We start from the raw sequence: 17,260 nt of genomic DNA on the forward strand, positions 1-17,260 counted from the left end.
GTCAGGAATTTATTGGACCTTGTATTTTTAGCAGAGTTGGACTTCCAACAGATATCTGGATAATTAAAATCTCCCATGACCACCATGTCCCATCTTTTTGAAAACTTTGTAATCTGGTCTAGGAGTGTCTCATCCAAGTCCTCTGCCTGGTTTGGTGGTCGATAGCAGACCCCCACCATAATATCACTATTATTTCTTACTCCTTTTATTTTTACCCATAAAGTCTCGACTGAACTTCTTGCTCAGATTCATGTACTTCTTCACAAGTGTACACATCTTTGACATATAATGCTACTCCTCCCCCTTCCTCATCTGTCTCTCCCTTTAAATAAGTTGTACCCCTCAATCATAATATTCCAATCATGAGTGACATCCCACCAAGTTTCAGTAATGCCTATTAGGTTAAAATCCTCTTCCTGTATTAGTGCTTCAAGTTATTCCTGCTTGTTTCCCATACTCTGTGCATTAGTGTACAGACATCGGAATCCGTGGTTTATGTGCCCCGAGGTTTCTGTTTCTGTACTTACCTGTGAGTTTATGTTTCCTTGCATACATGCCACTCACTGCAAATCTTTATTGTTCTCATCTCCAGTTATTGTCATCATGCTAGGTTTTAAGTTCTTGTCTCACTCCCCCATAGGATTTAGTTTAAAGCTCTCCTTATCAGGTTGGCAAGGCTCTCACCAAACACATTTTTTCCTACCCTTGTGAGGTGCAAACCATCTCCCAATAGAAGAGCTTCATCTCGAAAGAGTAAGCCTTGGTCCAAAAATCCAAACCTTTCTTGACAACACCATCTACGCAGCCAGTCATTAATTTGTAGTATTGTTCTTTCCCTTCCTAAGCCACAACCTTTGACAGGAAGAATTGTCAGAAAAACAACTTGCACCCTCAGGTCCTTCACCTTCTTACCCAGAGCTGCATAGTCTCTTTTAATAAGCTCTGGGCTGTGTCGGGCAATATCATTTGTTCCTAAATGAATGAGCAAGAAGAGGTAATAATCTGTGGGCTTGATGAGTCTTCCTATCCTTTCTGTCACATCATGGATGCATGAACCTGGTAGACAGCAAACCTCTTGAGATGACAAGTCGGGTCGGCACACTTTACACTCTCAGTAGAGAATCCCCAATCACCAGAACACGCCTCTTTCTGCATTGGGGAGCGGAAGATTAAAAGATGGAGGAAGATGGCTGAGGAGGGGATCATTGCTGGTGATAAGATTCTTTGAGCCTATATGAGTGCACAAAGCTGAATTTGACCAGTAAGCTTCAAAGAAATGAGCTCAATGAAGGCTGGATGTTTCAGCCCTATTTGCGTTTTTGCAGAAATCCTATGTGTTGCATGATGTAACAATGTGGATTGCAGTTTTCAACCCAAAGTAACAGTGTTACGGTAGCATGCACAATCAGATCCACTCTCTTCAATGATGTCTGCCCACCCCTCTATATTGCATCCTTACCGTGTACAGAGTTGATGCTCCTCACACCCCCTCCCACAAGTGTGCAGAGTAGCTCCCCATTTTTTGTAAGGGCCCGGGGGGGAGCTGGCAATCCTAAACTGAATCTTTGTATTGGAGGTTAGCATTTTTAAAACTCTACTGGTATGATTGTCTAAGGAAAAGAAATACTGAAGGAGGATGACTGGGGCAATTAGTAGAATCATTATGGGGAGAATGACCATTTCTAGTGCTAGAATTATTCAAGCCTGCGTCGAACACTGAATTTTATGAAATCTGGACCAGTTAGAAGATGCTTTCTTTGGGGTTCAGCCAATACTACCTAGCAGGGTATTTCTTTTCTCTATAGTGCAAGCAACAGACAGCCCCATTGGGCTGTGGCTGTCTGAGTGGTTTTGGATGGGCATTTTGCACTGGCTTATTGAATGTTTCTCATCCATCACATCACCTTTTGTCTTGGATTGGTTTAACATCCAAGCCACTCTATGCAGCAAGATTGCTTCTGCTCCTCTCCCTATGGTCTGGCATTCTTTCTGTGCCTGCCACCTCTGCCAGAGTCCTTCCAATGTTGGGTAAAGGGCAGAACACTTGGAAGAGTTCTTTGGATTCCCCCCACCCCATTTTAAATGGAAGGAGTCTTGGCCAAAAGCCCAGGAATGGATATGGAGCTGTTTGTAGCAGCATGATGAAGATGTGTGTGAAATTTGAAGAGCAATAATGAAGTCCAGAACTACATTGAGTGGAACCATCTATTGCAAATTAGCACAAGAGGTTATTGGTACATAGCCTTACTGAGTGAGAGTCACTGAGTAGCTGGGCAGTTTAGGTTGCATCATTTTCTGTGCTGTGTATTTGGGTACAAACCAGTATTGCTTTAGTTTGTGTGAAGCTGAATGCTGTACAAGCTGACTGATGCACACCACCACCTTGCCATCTTCTCAGATATAATGTGCAGGCTTTTTCCATGGCTGCCCATGTATGACTACCTAACTAGGCCTGCGGATGGTTGCATTGATGGTGGATGCATACAGTGGCCTTGCCTTTCTGCATGCAGTTCAGGTTGGCCAAAGTGAAAGTTGTCACAGACCGACATGAATCCTACCACTCTGCTCAACAAAGCTTTAAGGGTTCCTTCAACTTAAGTGGCTCTTTGTCCGTTGGAAGATCATGGCATCCTTCTGGGCTGCCTGTCTGGACTGGGATTGGGAGGCACCATTCTGTGGTGGTTCCAGTCCTACCTGGAGAGTAGGTTTCAGAAGGTAGTGCTGGGGGACTGCTGCTCAGCCCCTTGGCCTTTGGCCTGTGGGGTCCCACAAGGTTCCATCTTGTCCCCTATGCTCTTTAACATCTACATGCAACAACTGGGTGAGGTCATTTGGAGATGTGGGCTGGGTTGTCACCAATATGCGGATGACACTCAGCTCTATCTTGTACTTCCAGCTGATCCCAGGGAGACTGAAGAAATGCTGAAGCAGTGACTGGAGGCAGTTTTGGAGTGAATGTGGGCTAATAAACTGAAGCTTAATCCCAACAAGATGGAAGTGCTACTGGTGGGTGGAAGATCTGATGCAGGATTTAAGGTGTCACCTGTTCTGGATGAGGCTGCACTCCTTTTGAAGGAACAAGTCCATGGTTTAGGAGTGCTCTTGGACCCAAACTTACTGCTGGATAAGCAGGTGGCAGCTGTGGCTAAGAGTGCCTTTTACCAGCTTTGACTGGTTAGCCAGCTGCGGCCTTTCCTGACAAAAAAGATCTGGCCACTGTGGTGCATGTTCCGGTAACATCTAGATTAGATAACTGCAATGTGCTCTATGTGGGGCTGCCCTTGAGAAGTATTTAGAAACTTCAGTTCATCCAGACCGCTGCAACCAGGATGTTGACTGGAGTGGGTAGTAGGGACCATATCACTCCAGTCTTGGGTCACCTACACTGACTTCCAATTTGTTTCAGGCAGAATTCTTTATCTTCAAAGCCCCATATGGATTCAAAGCCCTATACCTGAAGGACTGCCTAATCCCTTATGAACCTGCCTGACTGTTAAAGTCATCCATGGAGGCCTTGCTTCAGGTGCCCCCGCCTTTTGAGATTAGATGGGTAGGAACCTGGGAGAAGCCTTCTCGGTCATGGCACCCAAGCTCTGGAACTCTCTCTTCAGAGAGATTTGTCTGTTTTAACAGCTTTTTATTGTGCATGTTTTAAATTGTTAGCCACCTTGGCAGCACTTGAAAGGGTAGCAAGGTGGGATATAAATTTTGTAAATATTAAATAAATAAATAAATAATGTGGATTGAAAACCATGCAAAACAGGTGGCTGCCATGAGGCAGAGGGAATGGTTGAAATCTCCCCTCCTGCCTCTTACATCATCTACTGCTGGTGGAAAGACCTTCTTGCACTTGTGAGAAGAGGCATAAGAGCCAACCTATTTCTAACTGTATCACTCTTGGATAAGAGGAAATACGTTAATACTTGTACAATTGAGATGCTAGTTACAATTGTTGATGAATTTATCACTGTTTATCTTTCCACTTTTTTGAAGCTCAGATGCACTAAAACATTTCATCTCATGTGTATCTTCTATTTGAAGGTGGATATTAACTTGTGTCAATATTTTGCATTTATATACAGTGAGGGGAAAAAGTATTTGATCCCCTGCTAAATTTGCCCGTTTGCCCTCTGACGAAGAAATGACCAGTCCATAATTTTAATGGTAGGTTTATTGTAGCTGTGAGAGACAGAATAACAACAGGAAAACCCCCAGAAACCCAGTAGACAAAAGTCAGAGATTGATGTGTATTATAATGAGTGAAAAAGTATTTGATCCCCTATCAACCAGCCAGATTAGGGGTAGGGGTAGGGTTAGGGTTCTGCTGTCGACAGAAGCAATCAATCCATCAGATTCCAAACTAGCCACCATGACCAAGACCAAAGAGCTGTCCAAGGATGTCAGGGACAAGATTGTAGACCTGCACAAGGCTGGACTGGGCCACAAGACTATTGCCAAGCAGCTTGGTGAGAAGGTGACAACCCTAACCGTAACCCTAACCGTCAACCTCCCTCGGTCTGGGGCTCCATGCAAGATCTCATCTTGTGGAGTTGCAATCATCATGAGAACGGTGATGAAGCAGCCCAGAACTACACGGGGAGAACTTGTCAATGATCTCAGGGCAACTGGGACCATAGTCACCATGAAAACAGTTGGTAACACACTACGCTGTGAAGGACCGAGATCTTGCAGAGCCCGCAAGGTCCCCTTGCTCAAGACAGCACATGTACAGGCCCGTCTGCAGTTTGCACATCTGAATGACCCAGAGGAGAACTGGGTGAAAGTGTTGTGGCCAGATGAGACCAAAATCGAGCTCTTTGGCATCAACTCAACTCGCCGTGTTTGGAGAAGGAGGAATGCTGCCTACGACCCCAAGAACACCATCCCCACCGTCAAACATGGAGGGGGACATATGCTTTGGGGGTGTTTTTCTGCTAAGGGGACAGGACACCTTCACCGCATTGAAGGGACGATGGACGGGACCATGTATCGTCAAATATTGGGTAAGCACCTCCTTCCCTCAGCCAGGGCATTGAAAATGGGTCGAGGATGGGTATTCCAGCATGACAATGACCCAAAACACACGGCCAAGGCAACAAAGGAGTGGCTCAAGAAGAAGCACATTAAGGTCCTGGAGTGGCCTAGCCAGTCTCCAGACCTTAATCCCATCGAAAATCTGTGGAGGAGCTGGTGGTTCGAGTAGCTACACATCAGCCTCGAAATCTTACTGACTTGGAGAGGATCTGCAAAGAGGAGTGGGACAAAATACCTCCTGAGATGTGTGCAAACCTGGTGGCCACCTACAAGAAACGTCTGATTGCCAACAAGGGTACTAAGTCATCTTTTGCAAAGGGATCAAATACTTATTTCACTCATTATGATGCACATCAATCTCTGACTTTTGTCTTCTGGGTTTCTGGGGGTTTTCCTGTTGTTATTCTGTCTCTCATAGCTACAATAAACCTACCATTAAAATTATGGACTGGTCATTTCTTCGTCAGAGAGCAAAAGGGCAAATTCAGCAGGGGATCAAATACTTTTTTCCCTCACTGTAAGGTATTCATCTGCAGGGCTCCTGAGGAAAATAGCTATGAAACATGTTGGGCTATTTATATGTAAATAATATTTATTTATGTGGAAAATCTATATACTGCCTTGCCAGAGACGTGTTCAAGGTAGTTTTCAGAGTTAAATAGTAAAATAAAAATGATTTCATATGGTATAAAAATAATTATGTCATAAAAACAACCCGTATAGTGTTAAAACAACATTCAGCAGCCTAAAATGATATTCATAAAACAGTCCTCTGGCTAGAAGCAAACCATGAAAACAACTAAAAAAGAGGGAATTACCTCATTTAAAAGAATAGTTAAAATGCAATGTTTTTGCCTGGTGCCTAAAGAGGAGTAAGAGAGACACCAGGTAAGCTTCAAGGAGTGGGGAGGACATTCCAGAGGTGAGGTGTCAGATCCGAAAAGCCCCGTCACCAGTTGCCATCTGCCTCACCTTTGCTAGCAGGGCCACAGAGAGCATCACTTGAGAACAGGACCTTAAATAATGGGCCAGGCAGCACATGAGGAGGTGATCCTTTTAAAAAAATAATACCTTTGATCACAATCCTAGCTTTCTCCCTCTCCTGTCCTCCCCACCCCAGTATGCCTTTCTCCATTTGCAGAGAAGCCTTTGATAAGTCCCATGCTGTCTGCCAAAGAGGACATGTTGAGTCAACTTTGTCAATATAAGGCTGCATGGATAGATCCCCGTGGCACAGAGTGGGAAGCTGCAGTACTGCAGTCAAAGGTCTGTGCACAACCTGAGTTCGATCCCAACAGGAGTCAGTTTCAGGAGAAAGGGGGGAGGGGTGGGTAAGTTGGATGGAGGTATTTGGATCTTGCTGTTCCTTTCAGGAGTGATTTTTTTTTGGGGGGGGGGAAGAGATGAGAAGGATAATTGTCTGTAACAATAATTGTTTAATTCCTTTTAAACACTGGCATATCCCCCACCCTCCCGGAGCCTGAATCAATGTGGTTCTAATATCCTACAGATCTGGAGTGCACACTGCCAGGTTATTTAGGATCCATTTCAGAGCTTAGACAGGCCGTGAAGGGGGGCTTCAATGCCTGGCTCAGGGTATACAAACAGATATGGTTGGAGATTTTCATTCTAGCTTTGGGTGTAGTTTCTAGAAGAAAAGAATAGCATAAACCTGTCCAGAAATAAAGCATCTATAAGCCCAAGAGAACAACTGAACCAGACATATCTGTTTATGAAAGACTAGCAGATGCAATGGTGGGTGCAGCAGCTGTAACACAATGCAGCCTTTTTATTAACTGAGGGTGGTGGAAGTTTGAGTTTTAGAGCATGGATTTATTTTTAGGAGCTATGAAATTTTATATAGTAGCTGCAGGTGCTTCTACTTCTTCAGCATTGCTTCCACTGCCGAGAGCAGAGTGGGCAGTTTTCTTTGACGGTTGTACTCTTAAGAGATCTGCTGTCGCTGCTCTGATGTACTTTAAAACAAGAAGTCCTGCAAGTGTCTGTCCCAAGAACCAAGGAAATGAAAGAGCCTTAAATTCTGAGGACAGAACCTTAGGGACACGTCACTTCACAGAGCAAAATGAGACACAGACCTGAAGTATATGAAGCCTGAATAGCGGTAGTAGCAGTTTTACTGTGAAAGTGCTGTATAATAATTTCCTTCCCTGTTGTTTCCAAAATTGTATGAGGAAGGCCAGCATTGTTCCTAGTTTAATTGAAAAACTGGAAACCAAACATTCCTGGGGATATTGGGTGTGATTAGGTAGGCTGTTCATCCAGAGCAGAATTCAGAGCAACGGGGAGGCAGGGGGAAAAGCAAGGATGGGGGGGGGGGACTCTTGTTTTCCCCTGCCCGCTATTTCTTTCTATTTTCTGAAAAAACCCATAAACTCCCCCCTTTTTTTGCTTCCTACTGTCCTTCTCACCCACCACCATCCTACCTTTATCTGCCCCCTCCTTCCTTCCCTTGCCCCAGGGAAACTCTGCTTGAGTTGTGTGGTGCCAGCCACGGGCCGGGCCCAGTTGCACAGTGAGGAACCTGCAAGGATTTTTTGGGGAAACCTCAGTTTCCCCTATATTTTTTTCCCACTCTATTTCTTCTTTCCTTCCATCTGGCAACCTCCATATCCTGAATTTCCCTGCTTCCTTCTCACCCACTCACCAGCCTACATTTAATCAGCCTCCCATCTTCAGCTATATTTATTATTTGCTTCATTTATACCTGCCTTTCTCCATGATGGGGGCCCAAAGCAGCGTATACTGTACTCCATTTTATCTTCACAACAACTCTGTGAGGTAGGTTAGGAGGATATTGTGTGACTGGCCCAAAGTCTTCCAGTGAGCTTCCTTGGCAAAGTGAGGATTTGAACCTAAAAATGTTATGTCCGTCTTCATCCCACAGGTTTCGAAACAACCAGTTTGCCTTAGCAAAGTGTTGTTGATGCATTGGCAAAAATTGAATGGTTTGGCATACTAGAAGTTGCTCGTGGTCCTTGGGATTTAAGTGACACACCGTGCAATCCTATGCAGTTACTCCCGTGAAGCCCATTGAAATGAATTGGCTTAGACTGGAGGAACTCTCTTAGGATTGCACCTACAGTCTCCAAAACCCTGCTTAACTGCCTGCCTTAAGGCTGCTGAGGCCTTTTGTGATACTAGAGCTGCAAAGCCAGACGGTAGGCAATGGGTCCACAATAGCAAAGCCCCTGCGGGACTGTATAGTCTTTCTCTCTGCTCTTGTGATAAGGAAGGAAGTCAGCAGTTTTCCTCATCTGTACTTTCTCTTTCACCCTGGGGATGTTGGAACAGCCTTCTCTTGACTTAGGAAGGCTTGAAAGATAAAACTTTCAGGATCTCTGGGACAGACAGGTCAAGCAGGATGTGTCAGGATTGTTGCTCGTTTTTACCCAGCAGCTAACATTTGAGGAATGCTCTTCAAGGCACATTCTGAGTTGCTAGGATCAAGATGGGGGTCTGGAGGAACCTTAACTATGGAATTCTCGGATTCAAGAAGTTTGTACGTGATTGAATGATGCCTCACAGTGGCCCAACCCCTGGGAATTCTGGAGTTTGAATGAAGCATTGCCTGTCTAAATATACTTCTGTAAAGTACCGTCTTAGTTATAGTTTAAATTGTAGTTGGCTACTGGAACTGGCCATTTTATGTAATAGTGTAATAATGCATTTTTATGCTAATGACAGTGTGCTTTAGTTATTATTTTTAAAAGTGTTGTAAATGGTAGTGCACTGAAAAGTTACCGGGATGAATGAAGAGCTGCGAACCAAGCTTAACAGACCTAATGGGTTAGGTCTGTGGGGAACAATTCATGGCCAGTGGTTCACATATGGCTCAACATGATATTTATTACCTATGTCTCTTGTCTTCTGAGCTCCACAAGTCCGTGATCAGAATAAATGGTGGCAACCATTTTTAATACAAAAGCAGTGAATGAATGCTTTTGGCATGGTAATTGATCTTATGAATATTCCAGCACGTTTGAGGATCATAGAATAATAGAGTTGGAAGGGGCCATACAGGCCATCTAGTCCAACCTCCTGTGTAAAGACGGCCAGTGAGGGGGAGCTCACCACCTCCCGAGGAAGCTGATTCCACTGTCGAACAACTCTTACTATAAAAAATGTTTTCCTAATATCCAGCCAGTACCTTTCAGCCTGCAATTTCACCCCAATATTGCCAGTCCTATCCTCAGCTACAGGAACAGCTCCCTGCCATCCTCTGAGTGACAGCCTTTCAAATACTTAAACAGAGCAATCATGTCCCCCCCCCAACCTCCTCCAGAGTAAACATTCCCAACTCCCTCAGCCTTTCCTCATAGGGCTTGGTCTCCAGGCTCCTGATCATCCTTGTCACTCTCATCTCTATCCACTCGATTCTGTCCACATCTTTTTTGAAGTGAGGCCTCCAGAACTGCACACAGTACTCCAGGTGTGGCCTGACCAATGCAGTGTACAGTGGAACTATGACATCTTGCGATATGGATGTTATGCCTCTGTTGATACACCCCAAGATCGCATTTTTTGCCGCTGCATCACACTGGCTGCTCATATTTAACTTACAGTCCACCCATACCCCAAGATCTTGTTCACACACTGCTGCCCAGAAGTGTATCCCCCATCCAGTATGCATGTCCCTCGTTACCCAGATGTAGAACTTGGCTCATCCTTGTTGAATTGCATCTTGTTCACATCCACCCACTTTACCAGTGTGTTCAGATCTCGTTGAATTCTCTATCTTCTGGTGTGTTTGCTGCTCATTCCAATTTGATGTCCTCTGCAAATTTAATGAGTAGTCCCTCCACACCCTCATCCAGATCATTTATAAAAATATGGTGAATGATACCTTCTACCTTTGGAACCATAATCTCATCTCCCACAAAGCTGCTGATCCTGGGCCAGTTATCATTTCTCAGCCTAACCATCCTCATAGGGGTTGTTGTGATACGTATGAGTGCATGGACTGGATATGCTTACTTAGATTGCAAAACTCATGGCTAGGTTCACAGGTACAGCCAGTGTGGTGTGACGGTTTAAGTCTGTCCTTTTAAAAATGTATTTTGCTTCATTCATACCCTGCCTTTCTCCCTAATGGGGACTCAGAGAGGCTTACATTGTTCTCCTCTCCTCCATTTTATTCTCACAATAGTCCTGTGAGGTAGGTTAAGCTGAGAGTATGCAGTTGGCCTAGGTTATACAGCAAGCTTTCATAGCTGAGTGAGGATTTGAACATGGGTCACCCAGATCCTTTTTTATTTTTATTTTTGGCCGTCAAGTCACATCTGAGTTGTGGCCAGCCCCTGGTTGGGTTTTCAAGGCAGGAGACATTCAGAGATGGATTACCATTACCTGCCTCCATGTCACAACCTTGTTATTCCTTGGTGGTCTTCCATCCAAATACTGACCAAGGCTGACCCTGCTTAGCTTCTGGGATTGGGCTAGCCTGGGCAATCCAGATCAGGGCACCCACATCCTAGTCCAACACTAATCACTACACCACACTGGCTGTCCATGAAGCTCACAGGGTGGCGTTAGGCCAGTCATTCTCTCTACTCTAACTTACCTCATAGAACAAAGTGGCAATTAAAGAAATAGTACACTACCCAATACACTACCATGAGTTCCCTGCAGGAAGGGCAGGATCAAAATGCAATAGTTAGAACATTCCTCCATGTTACAAACATTTTTGCTGTGCTAAGAAGCCGCAGCTTCCTAATTAGTATGTGCGCCCATGATAAAGAACCCATATGTGTGATCTTTGCATGTTACATATAATTTCCTACCTGTAGAAATTTTGCAATATGGTAGTTGGCTCACTTAAAGTCCTCTACCCTTTATTATTACTTTGCACGCCTGAGGATGTGGAAAATAGTTGTGGATGTGGAAAATAGAAAAAAACTATTTTCCTAATGTGGAAAATAGTTTCCAGGATTTAGCTTGATAAATAATCATTCGACCAACTGTCACCACTTTCTGTACACCAGGGTTAAAACTGGAGGCAGGTTATCGAAAATCCAGAGGTAAGTGGTGTGATATCAGAGGAGATATCCCCCTCCCAGGCCGCTGGATAGGCTTGTGGGAGTCCTGCTAGGAGGAACTTTAGGAATAACTGTAAGGCATAAGCAGATTGGCTGCACAGAGGGGCTTATGCAGGACTAGGACAAGCATTACAAGCCTGGCTTTGGCCGGGAAGAGCGAGGTAACAAATGGAAATAAAAAATAAATAAATAAATGAAAGGGTTGGATGTTGCTGGCATTTCCCCAAGGTTGCTGAAAATCACCATGGGCCCCCATAGCCAAAGCTTCTCCCCCCCCCCCTCAGGCCTAACCCAAACATCATATGAAAGCAGATCACATGTCTGGGTCCATGATTGTCCAAGGTAGATTGTCCAAGGTTTTCCTGCTTTATAATTATTATTTATTAGTAGCCCTAACTAGTAACCCTAGTCACACACTCCGTTTCATTTCTCTTTCTGTCCCTCTCCAAATCATTGGAGGCCTTTGCTGTCCCTGAATTGCAGCAGTAGTCAGAAAATGTTGATGCAGAAATGCTGCCACCAAAAGGTTGTAATGTGTTAGGTCAGGGCACATATTCTAGTCGACAAACTGAATGAATGGGAGACTGCATCACACCAATTCCTAGAGGAAGGATGGGAAAGAATGTAGCCATTGTTCAACACCCAATATGTACCTCCAGTGATGGAAAGGAAGCAAAATGGACAAGTAGGCTATGTTGCTAATGCTGGAGTTTTTCGTGCTGAAGAGCAATTGTCAAGCCGCCATTTCCGTGTCCTTTTGAAGGACTTGAAAGCACTTCCTGGGGACGGCTACAGCCAAAGGAGGCCACTGGATGCCCATTTGAATCATCCCTGTGCCAGCAGCAGACTGGGACAATGAGAGGAGCTTGCTAAGCAACCACCCATCGGAACATACTGTTCATTCTCCTGATTAACAATCCCTTCCCTACTCACAGTTATACTGCAAAGGCTGGACAACCAAGGAGGGTAATGGATGGGAAGGGGGAGAATGGGAACTAATATTGCACTACTCATCTGGAAGCCTCACCAAACCCTTTGAGAAGCCTCGAGATCCAGTTTTCCAATTGTGTCATTAGGAATGCAGCACAAAGCCAACCATGCAATACCAGTTGTAACATCAGGTGATTTTGAAGTGCCCTGTGTTCTGTATCAATAAGAGACCCTCCTCCCCGTTGACAAAACCTGCTGAAGATCGTAATGAGGCAGGATAACAGGTCATCTGTATTGTGGCAGCAGGGCAAGCAATGGATTTTGTCAGGGTCCACTGCTTGAAAGCGGAACTGTGTTTGTACTTTTCAGACGCTACAGCAGCACATACCAGGAGCCCGGCGACAGGTCTGCGTGCTACCTGCAGTGTTCAGTGATACAGTCACCATTACAGGCGAACAGGGAAACACACGGATTTTGTTTGTTTGTTTGTTTGTTTATTCACTGCTCTGTACACTGCTCTGTTTCCCAGCCAGGGCCAGGTTCAGAGCGGCTAACAATTGTTAAATAATCCAACACATAAAATTCAGCAGGACTATACACTAAAATCAATTTAAAAAAATTATCAACAATTATAAACAATGAGCCATTAAAACCTAATTATACTAATTGGCGCCATTAATAGAACACTAGGCCACAGAGAATCCTGGGGGACAATCAGGACCCCCACCATAATCGATTAGATGAAAACAAAAAAAAAACCGTCCATGTTGCCCTTTTCGGGTGAAATGGAGATGGCCATATAATGAGCATCAGGGCAGTTCATGCTCACCCTGATGGCCTCCCAATATGCGTGGCTGTAATGTCTGAAAGGGGCTGTGCTCTTGAACTGGAAGGGACATTATTACCCTGGAGTGCTCAAAGCCCAAAGTCCTTTCAGGCACATTGGGGGGGGGGCATTGTAGCACCACATCAGCCCCTGTAACTGGGGAGCAGCAGCACGAGAGCCCGGAATTAGTCAGGACAGGTCTGGCACTCTGGAGCCTGGGGCTTTCTGTCACAGCCTGGTAAGCAGAGCAGAGTGTGCTGCATGTCAAAATCCCTGGACTGAGCCTCCAGGCTCCGGCAGCAGAGGGCAGGAACTCTGGGTTGGAGAACTTGCTCTCCAGCCCTAAGAAAATTGTGGCACTGCAGTGGCATTACAACCCTGTTTCTGAAAAACTGAGGCGGACTATCCAGCTCTGCCTCCCTTCCCTTTGGCCAGCGTGCACTGCTGAAAAGAGCTGAGTGGTTTCTGATTGAAACCAATGCCTTGTCTTCCTCTCTTCCCCTGCTTTCCATATGATCCAGCAGATGAGATGACATGCAGCTCCGATTTAGGTGTGGGATCTTGGAGCTGGAAAAAAACGCTTGTAGTAGGGGTGCTAACTTTTGCTAACTAAGCCCAATTTTCCTGAACTGGTATATTTGCTTGCAGTTACATAATAATTGAGATAGTGTACATTCCTTGCTTTTATATCTGCAGAATTAGTATCTTCCTTTCTGCTACAGCAGATCTAAGATGTTTTATAACCAATACAGTCTGCTGTGTTGCCCATCATTTTTTGTGCTCTTTGACTGGGCTGTTTTCTCATTCTTGCTGGGCTGTTTTCTCATTCTTTAAAGGTGTTTTTTTAAAAAAAACTTCTCTGCTAAATGGAACTTTTCCTGTATCTTTGAGCCCTTTGGAACAGCTCACCCGCTTCCCTCTCCCCTCTCTTGCTGCAGTCGTCCTTGTAGTTAAGCCCACATTGTGTCTTGTGAAAACCTGTGAGCGAGAGGTCAGGAATGAACTTGGCCCCACTCTATCTGAGCTGCTGGGGAAATGAGAAAATGGATAAACAGAGAGCAGTGTGCTGTTGGAAGGCCAGACACTGTGTTTCCCCCCCCCCCTGAGGTAATTTAGTTTCTCCACATGATACAAATGGAACATGATGTTCTATGTATTGGGCCAAAATGTCTCCTGTGGTTCAGACGTGTGTGAATTTTGATTAAAATTAAAATTAATGTTAACAGTTTGCAACCAAGCATTCAAAGATTACAGCTTATTTGAGGGTGGGGAGTTATCAAATATCTCTCTTTGAGCTCTCCTCAAATAGAAGCATGCCTTTCTCTTGACCACTCTGTGGAACTTCTTTTTCAAATCCTTTCAGAGCTATTATGACCTTACATGTTGTTTGACTAGAGCCATAGTTCTCATAGTCAGTTTTTCCTTCATTCCATTGCAGGCATCTGGGCAGAGCATTCTCTGATCAACATGTCTAATCATTGTTTCCTTTCTTTACCCACCCCTGGTCCATGTAGATGATGAACATACTGAAGCAGCCCTTGCAGAGAATCATGTGGATAATGCTGCCAGCATGGTACCCGGAAGTGGAGGGCGAAAAGTGAAAAATGACAAGGAGTTGGCCGTAGCACGTGAGCGGGTAAATGAGCAGCAAAAACAGATGGGCAAACCTACCAAGCACCACCACCATCCTGAGCTACGGCCACCCTCTCTCAGGGTGAGTTGGCAAGAGATTTGACCAAGGGGCATTTGCATGCTGTTCCCTTAAGACAGCTGCCAAGTTGCAGTGGAGTGAGAAAAACTTTCAAATACCTGTGCTGGTATGTCCTTCCTTACATGACGCCATAGACAGTTGAACTCATGGTTGTCATGCCAAGATGGCCACCTGTTAGGTACTTTTTTCTGAAACAGTGTCATAAGCATCTACCTTAAGCTGGTAGCAGCTTAAAGGATAGATGCTTTCTATAGGGAGAGGAAGTCTTCCTTTTCATCAGTTATGATTTGTCTCTTGGAACCTTTGACGCTCAGATTCAGTTTCCTGAGGAAACTGATTAAATGAAAAGAACAGAAGTAGGAAGGAGAGAAACCAATATGAGGGGAGCTCTGGGAGCTTCGCCAGACTCTTGTGATCTTGGGCACTTGCCTGTTGCCTTTGAAAATTCTGGTTCCGGCTATGCACAAACATGCTCAAACCTTGTTGAAGAGTTTCCCATTGTGCCTACCGTTTCTTGCTATGGTGAGGAGAACATCCTACTTGACATCTAGCGCATGCCAGCCCTTTCCCCTCACGTCTACTTTTTTATGTACAAGACATTTTTTACACAAATTCCCCCTCTCTGCAATCCAAAGGTTTGAGATAGGCTGTTTATGAGAATTTTGTGTGTGTAAAGTGCCTTCAAGTCGCAGCCGACTTATGACGACCCCTTTTGGGGTTTTCATGGCAAGAGACTAACAGAGGTGGTTTGCCAGTGCCTTCCTCTGCATAGCAACCCTGGTATTCCTTGGTGGTCTCCCATCCAAATACTACCCAGGGCTGACCCTGCTTAGCTTCTGAGATCTGACGAGATCAGGCTAGCCTGGGCCATCCAGGTCAGGGCTTATGAGAATTAGGCCTTAGGATATTACTGAAGGCTTCTACCTTCAAGTGTGCAAGACTGTGTAAATGCCTTCTCTCAGTTATTTCTAGTCTCTGTGACCTCAGGCTGCTGTAGGGTGGGGGAGGGATCTGACAGTTCTAGTCATATAAGAAAAAAGTTGCATTTCGTGAGTGGAAATTCTTCTGCCTGCAGAAGAACTCTGGGTGATCTAAGCTCTTTAAAAAAAAAAAAAAGCAAGGAAGTCCTTAGCTGACCTGCTAAACTCATTGCTATGGGACATTGTAGCTGACAGACAAGCTCACAAGGAATTGTTAGTGTTTTGTGCTGTTTCTAACACTTCTAAAGAAAAGACATCTTAAGGGGCGTTGTTTCTGTCCCATTGTGTACAGTATAGGTTGTGTGTTTCTAGGGTTGCAAGCTTATTTTTCTCTGGCCCTAGAGCTATGTAGAAGGTGAGGTTTTTCCTGTAGCAAAGGGGTGGGAGAAGCTTCACCTGCTGAATTCGTGTGTGTCAGGCTGGTGCTCGAGGCACAGCAGCAGAGCTAATAAAAGCCAAATTTAAAAAAATGGCAACCTAGAAGGCAGCCAATTTCTGGAAGTTGAACTAGTTAGGACTTTTGGAAAGAATGCTGGTCTTGGTGGACCTTGAATACTGAAGACTTTGGCAGAGATTCTAGATGTGCACTGTGTGTGTGTGTGTGTGTGTGGCCATTAACACATGGCCTTTAAAAAAATTCTCCCTCCTCTGTAGCGCCTTCAGTTATGCATTCAAAAAACTGAACACATGGACTGATAAGGCGCACCGGCAGGGAGAGAGACATGGGGTCCAGTCTGCCTCTGCAGGTGGAGGCAGGAAGGAGCCACCCTCCTCTGCCTTCCTCCGGTGGGGGTGAGGGGTGAGGAAAGCCGAAAGCAGAGAAGCGGGAGGAGGCAGCAGCGACTAGCGGAGGGAGCCGCTGTCACTCTGCCTTCCCCAGAGGAGTTGGGGGGAAGCCAGCAAGTTGGTGTGGTTCTGCTGTCGCCCCAGCGAGGCGGCGGTGACTGGAAGGAGGCGCCTTCGCTCTGTCGTCGCCTGGGTGAGGTGGTGAAGCCAGTAGTGGGTGGAGGCGGCGGTTGGGAGAGGGGGAGAGTGAGGGCGCGGGGTCTGGAAGGCTGCTGCTACCGCCGCCACCAGTCTGGCAAAGTAGCTTCTTCTGGCCGGGAGTTGATCTGGCCGCTAAACGCTCCGGCGAACTCATCCGTTTGCAGCACTTTGGGGATATAAGTTGCAATAAAACGAGAACAGGAAGATATGGGCAAGTAGCGGGGGTGAGTTGAACATGCTGGCCGGAGGCAGCCATGCATGTAGACTGAGGAGAAGCCCTACATGCCTGGGAAATTCACGGGACAAGACGGTCATGCGTTAATGGCCTGTGTGTGTGCTTGCTATCAAGTCACGTCTGACTTATGGCACCCCCTGGTGGGTATTTCAAGGCAAGAGAAGTTCAGAGGTGGTTTGCCATTGCGTTTCTCCACATCATGACCCTGATATTCCTTGGAGGTTGCCCATCCAAATATTAACCAGGGACAACCCTGCTTAGCTTCTGAGATCTGACATGATCAGGGTGGCCTGAGGTTATCCAGGTCAGGTCACTGGTGCTTTATAAATTGAGAATCTTTTGCTGTAGATCATAGAATCATAGCGTTGGAAGGGACCACCATGGTCATCTAGTCCAACCCCCTGCACAGTGCAGGAAATTCACAACTACCTCCCCCCCCACACACACACACACAGTGACCAGAAGATGGCCAAGATGCCCTCCCTCTCATCATCTGCCTAA

General features: G+C 45.5%; 1 protein-coding gene across 1 annotated transcript in view; it reads left to right on the forward strand.

Annotated features, from left to right (window-relative positions):
• Window positions 1-17,260, forward strand: part of IGFBP2 (insulin like growth factor binding protein 2) — a 122,689-nt gene that overhangs the window by 94,892 nt on the left and 10,537 nt on the right. Inside the window, exon 2 of the mRNA XM_056861622.1 lies at window positions 14,361-14,560. Within this exon, the coding sequence (XP_056717600.1) occupies window positions 14,361-14,560 (200 nt within the window). The remainder of the gene's footprint in view (window positions 1-14,360; window positions 14,561-17,260) is intronic.

The sequence above is a fragment of the Euleptes europaea genome, chromosome 15 (genome assembly GCF_029931775.1).
Source record: "Euleptes europaea isolate rEulEur1 chromosome 15, rEulEur1.hap1, whole genome shotgun sequence".
Lineage (NCBI taxonomy): Eukaryota > Metazoa > Chordata > Lepidosauria > Squamata > Sphaerodactylidae > Euleptes > Euleptes europaea.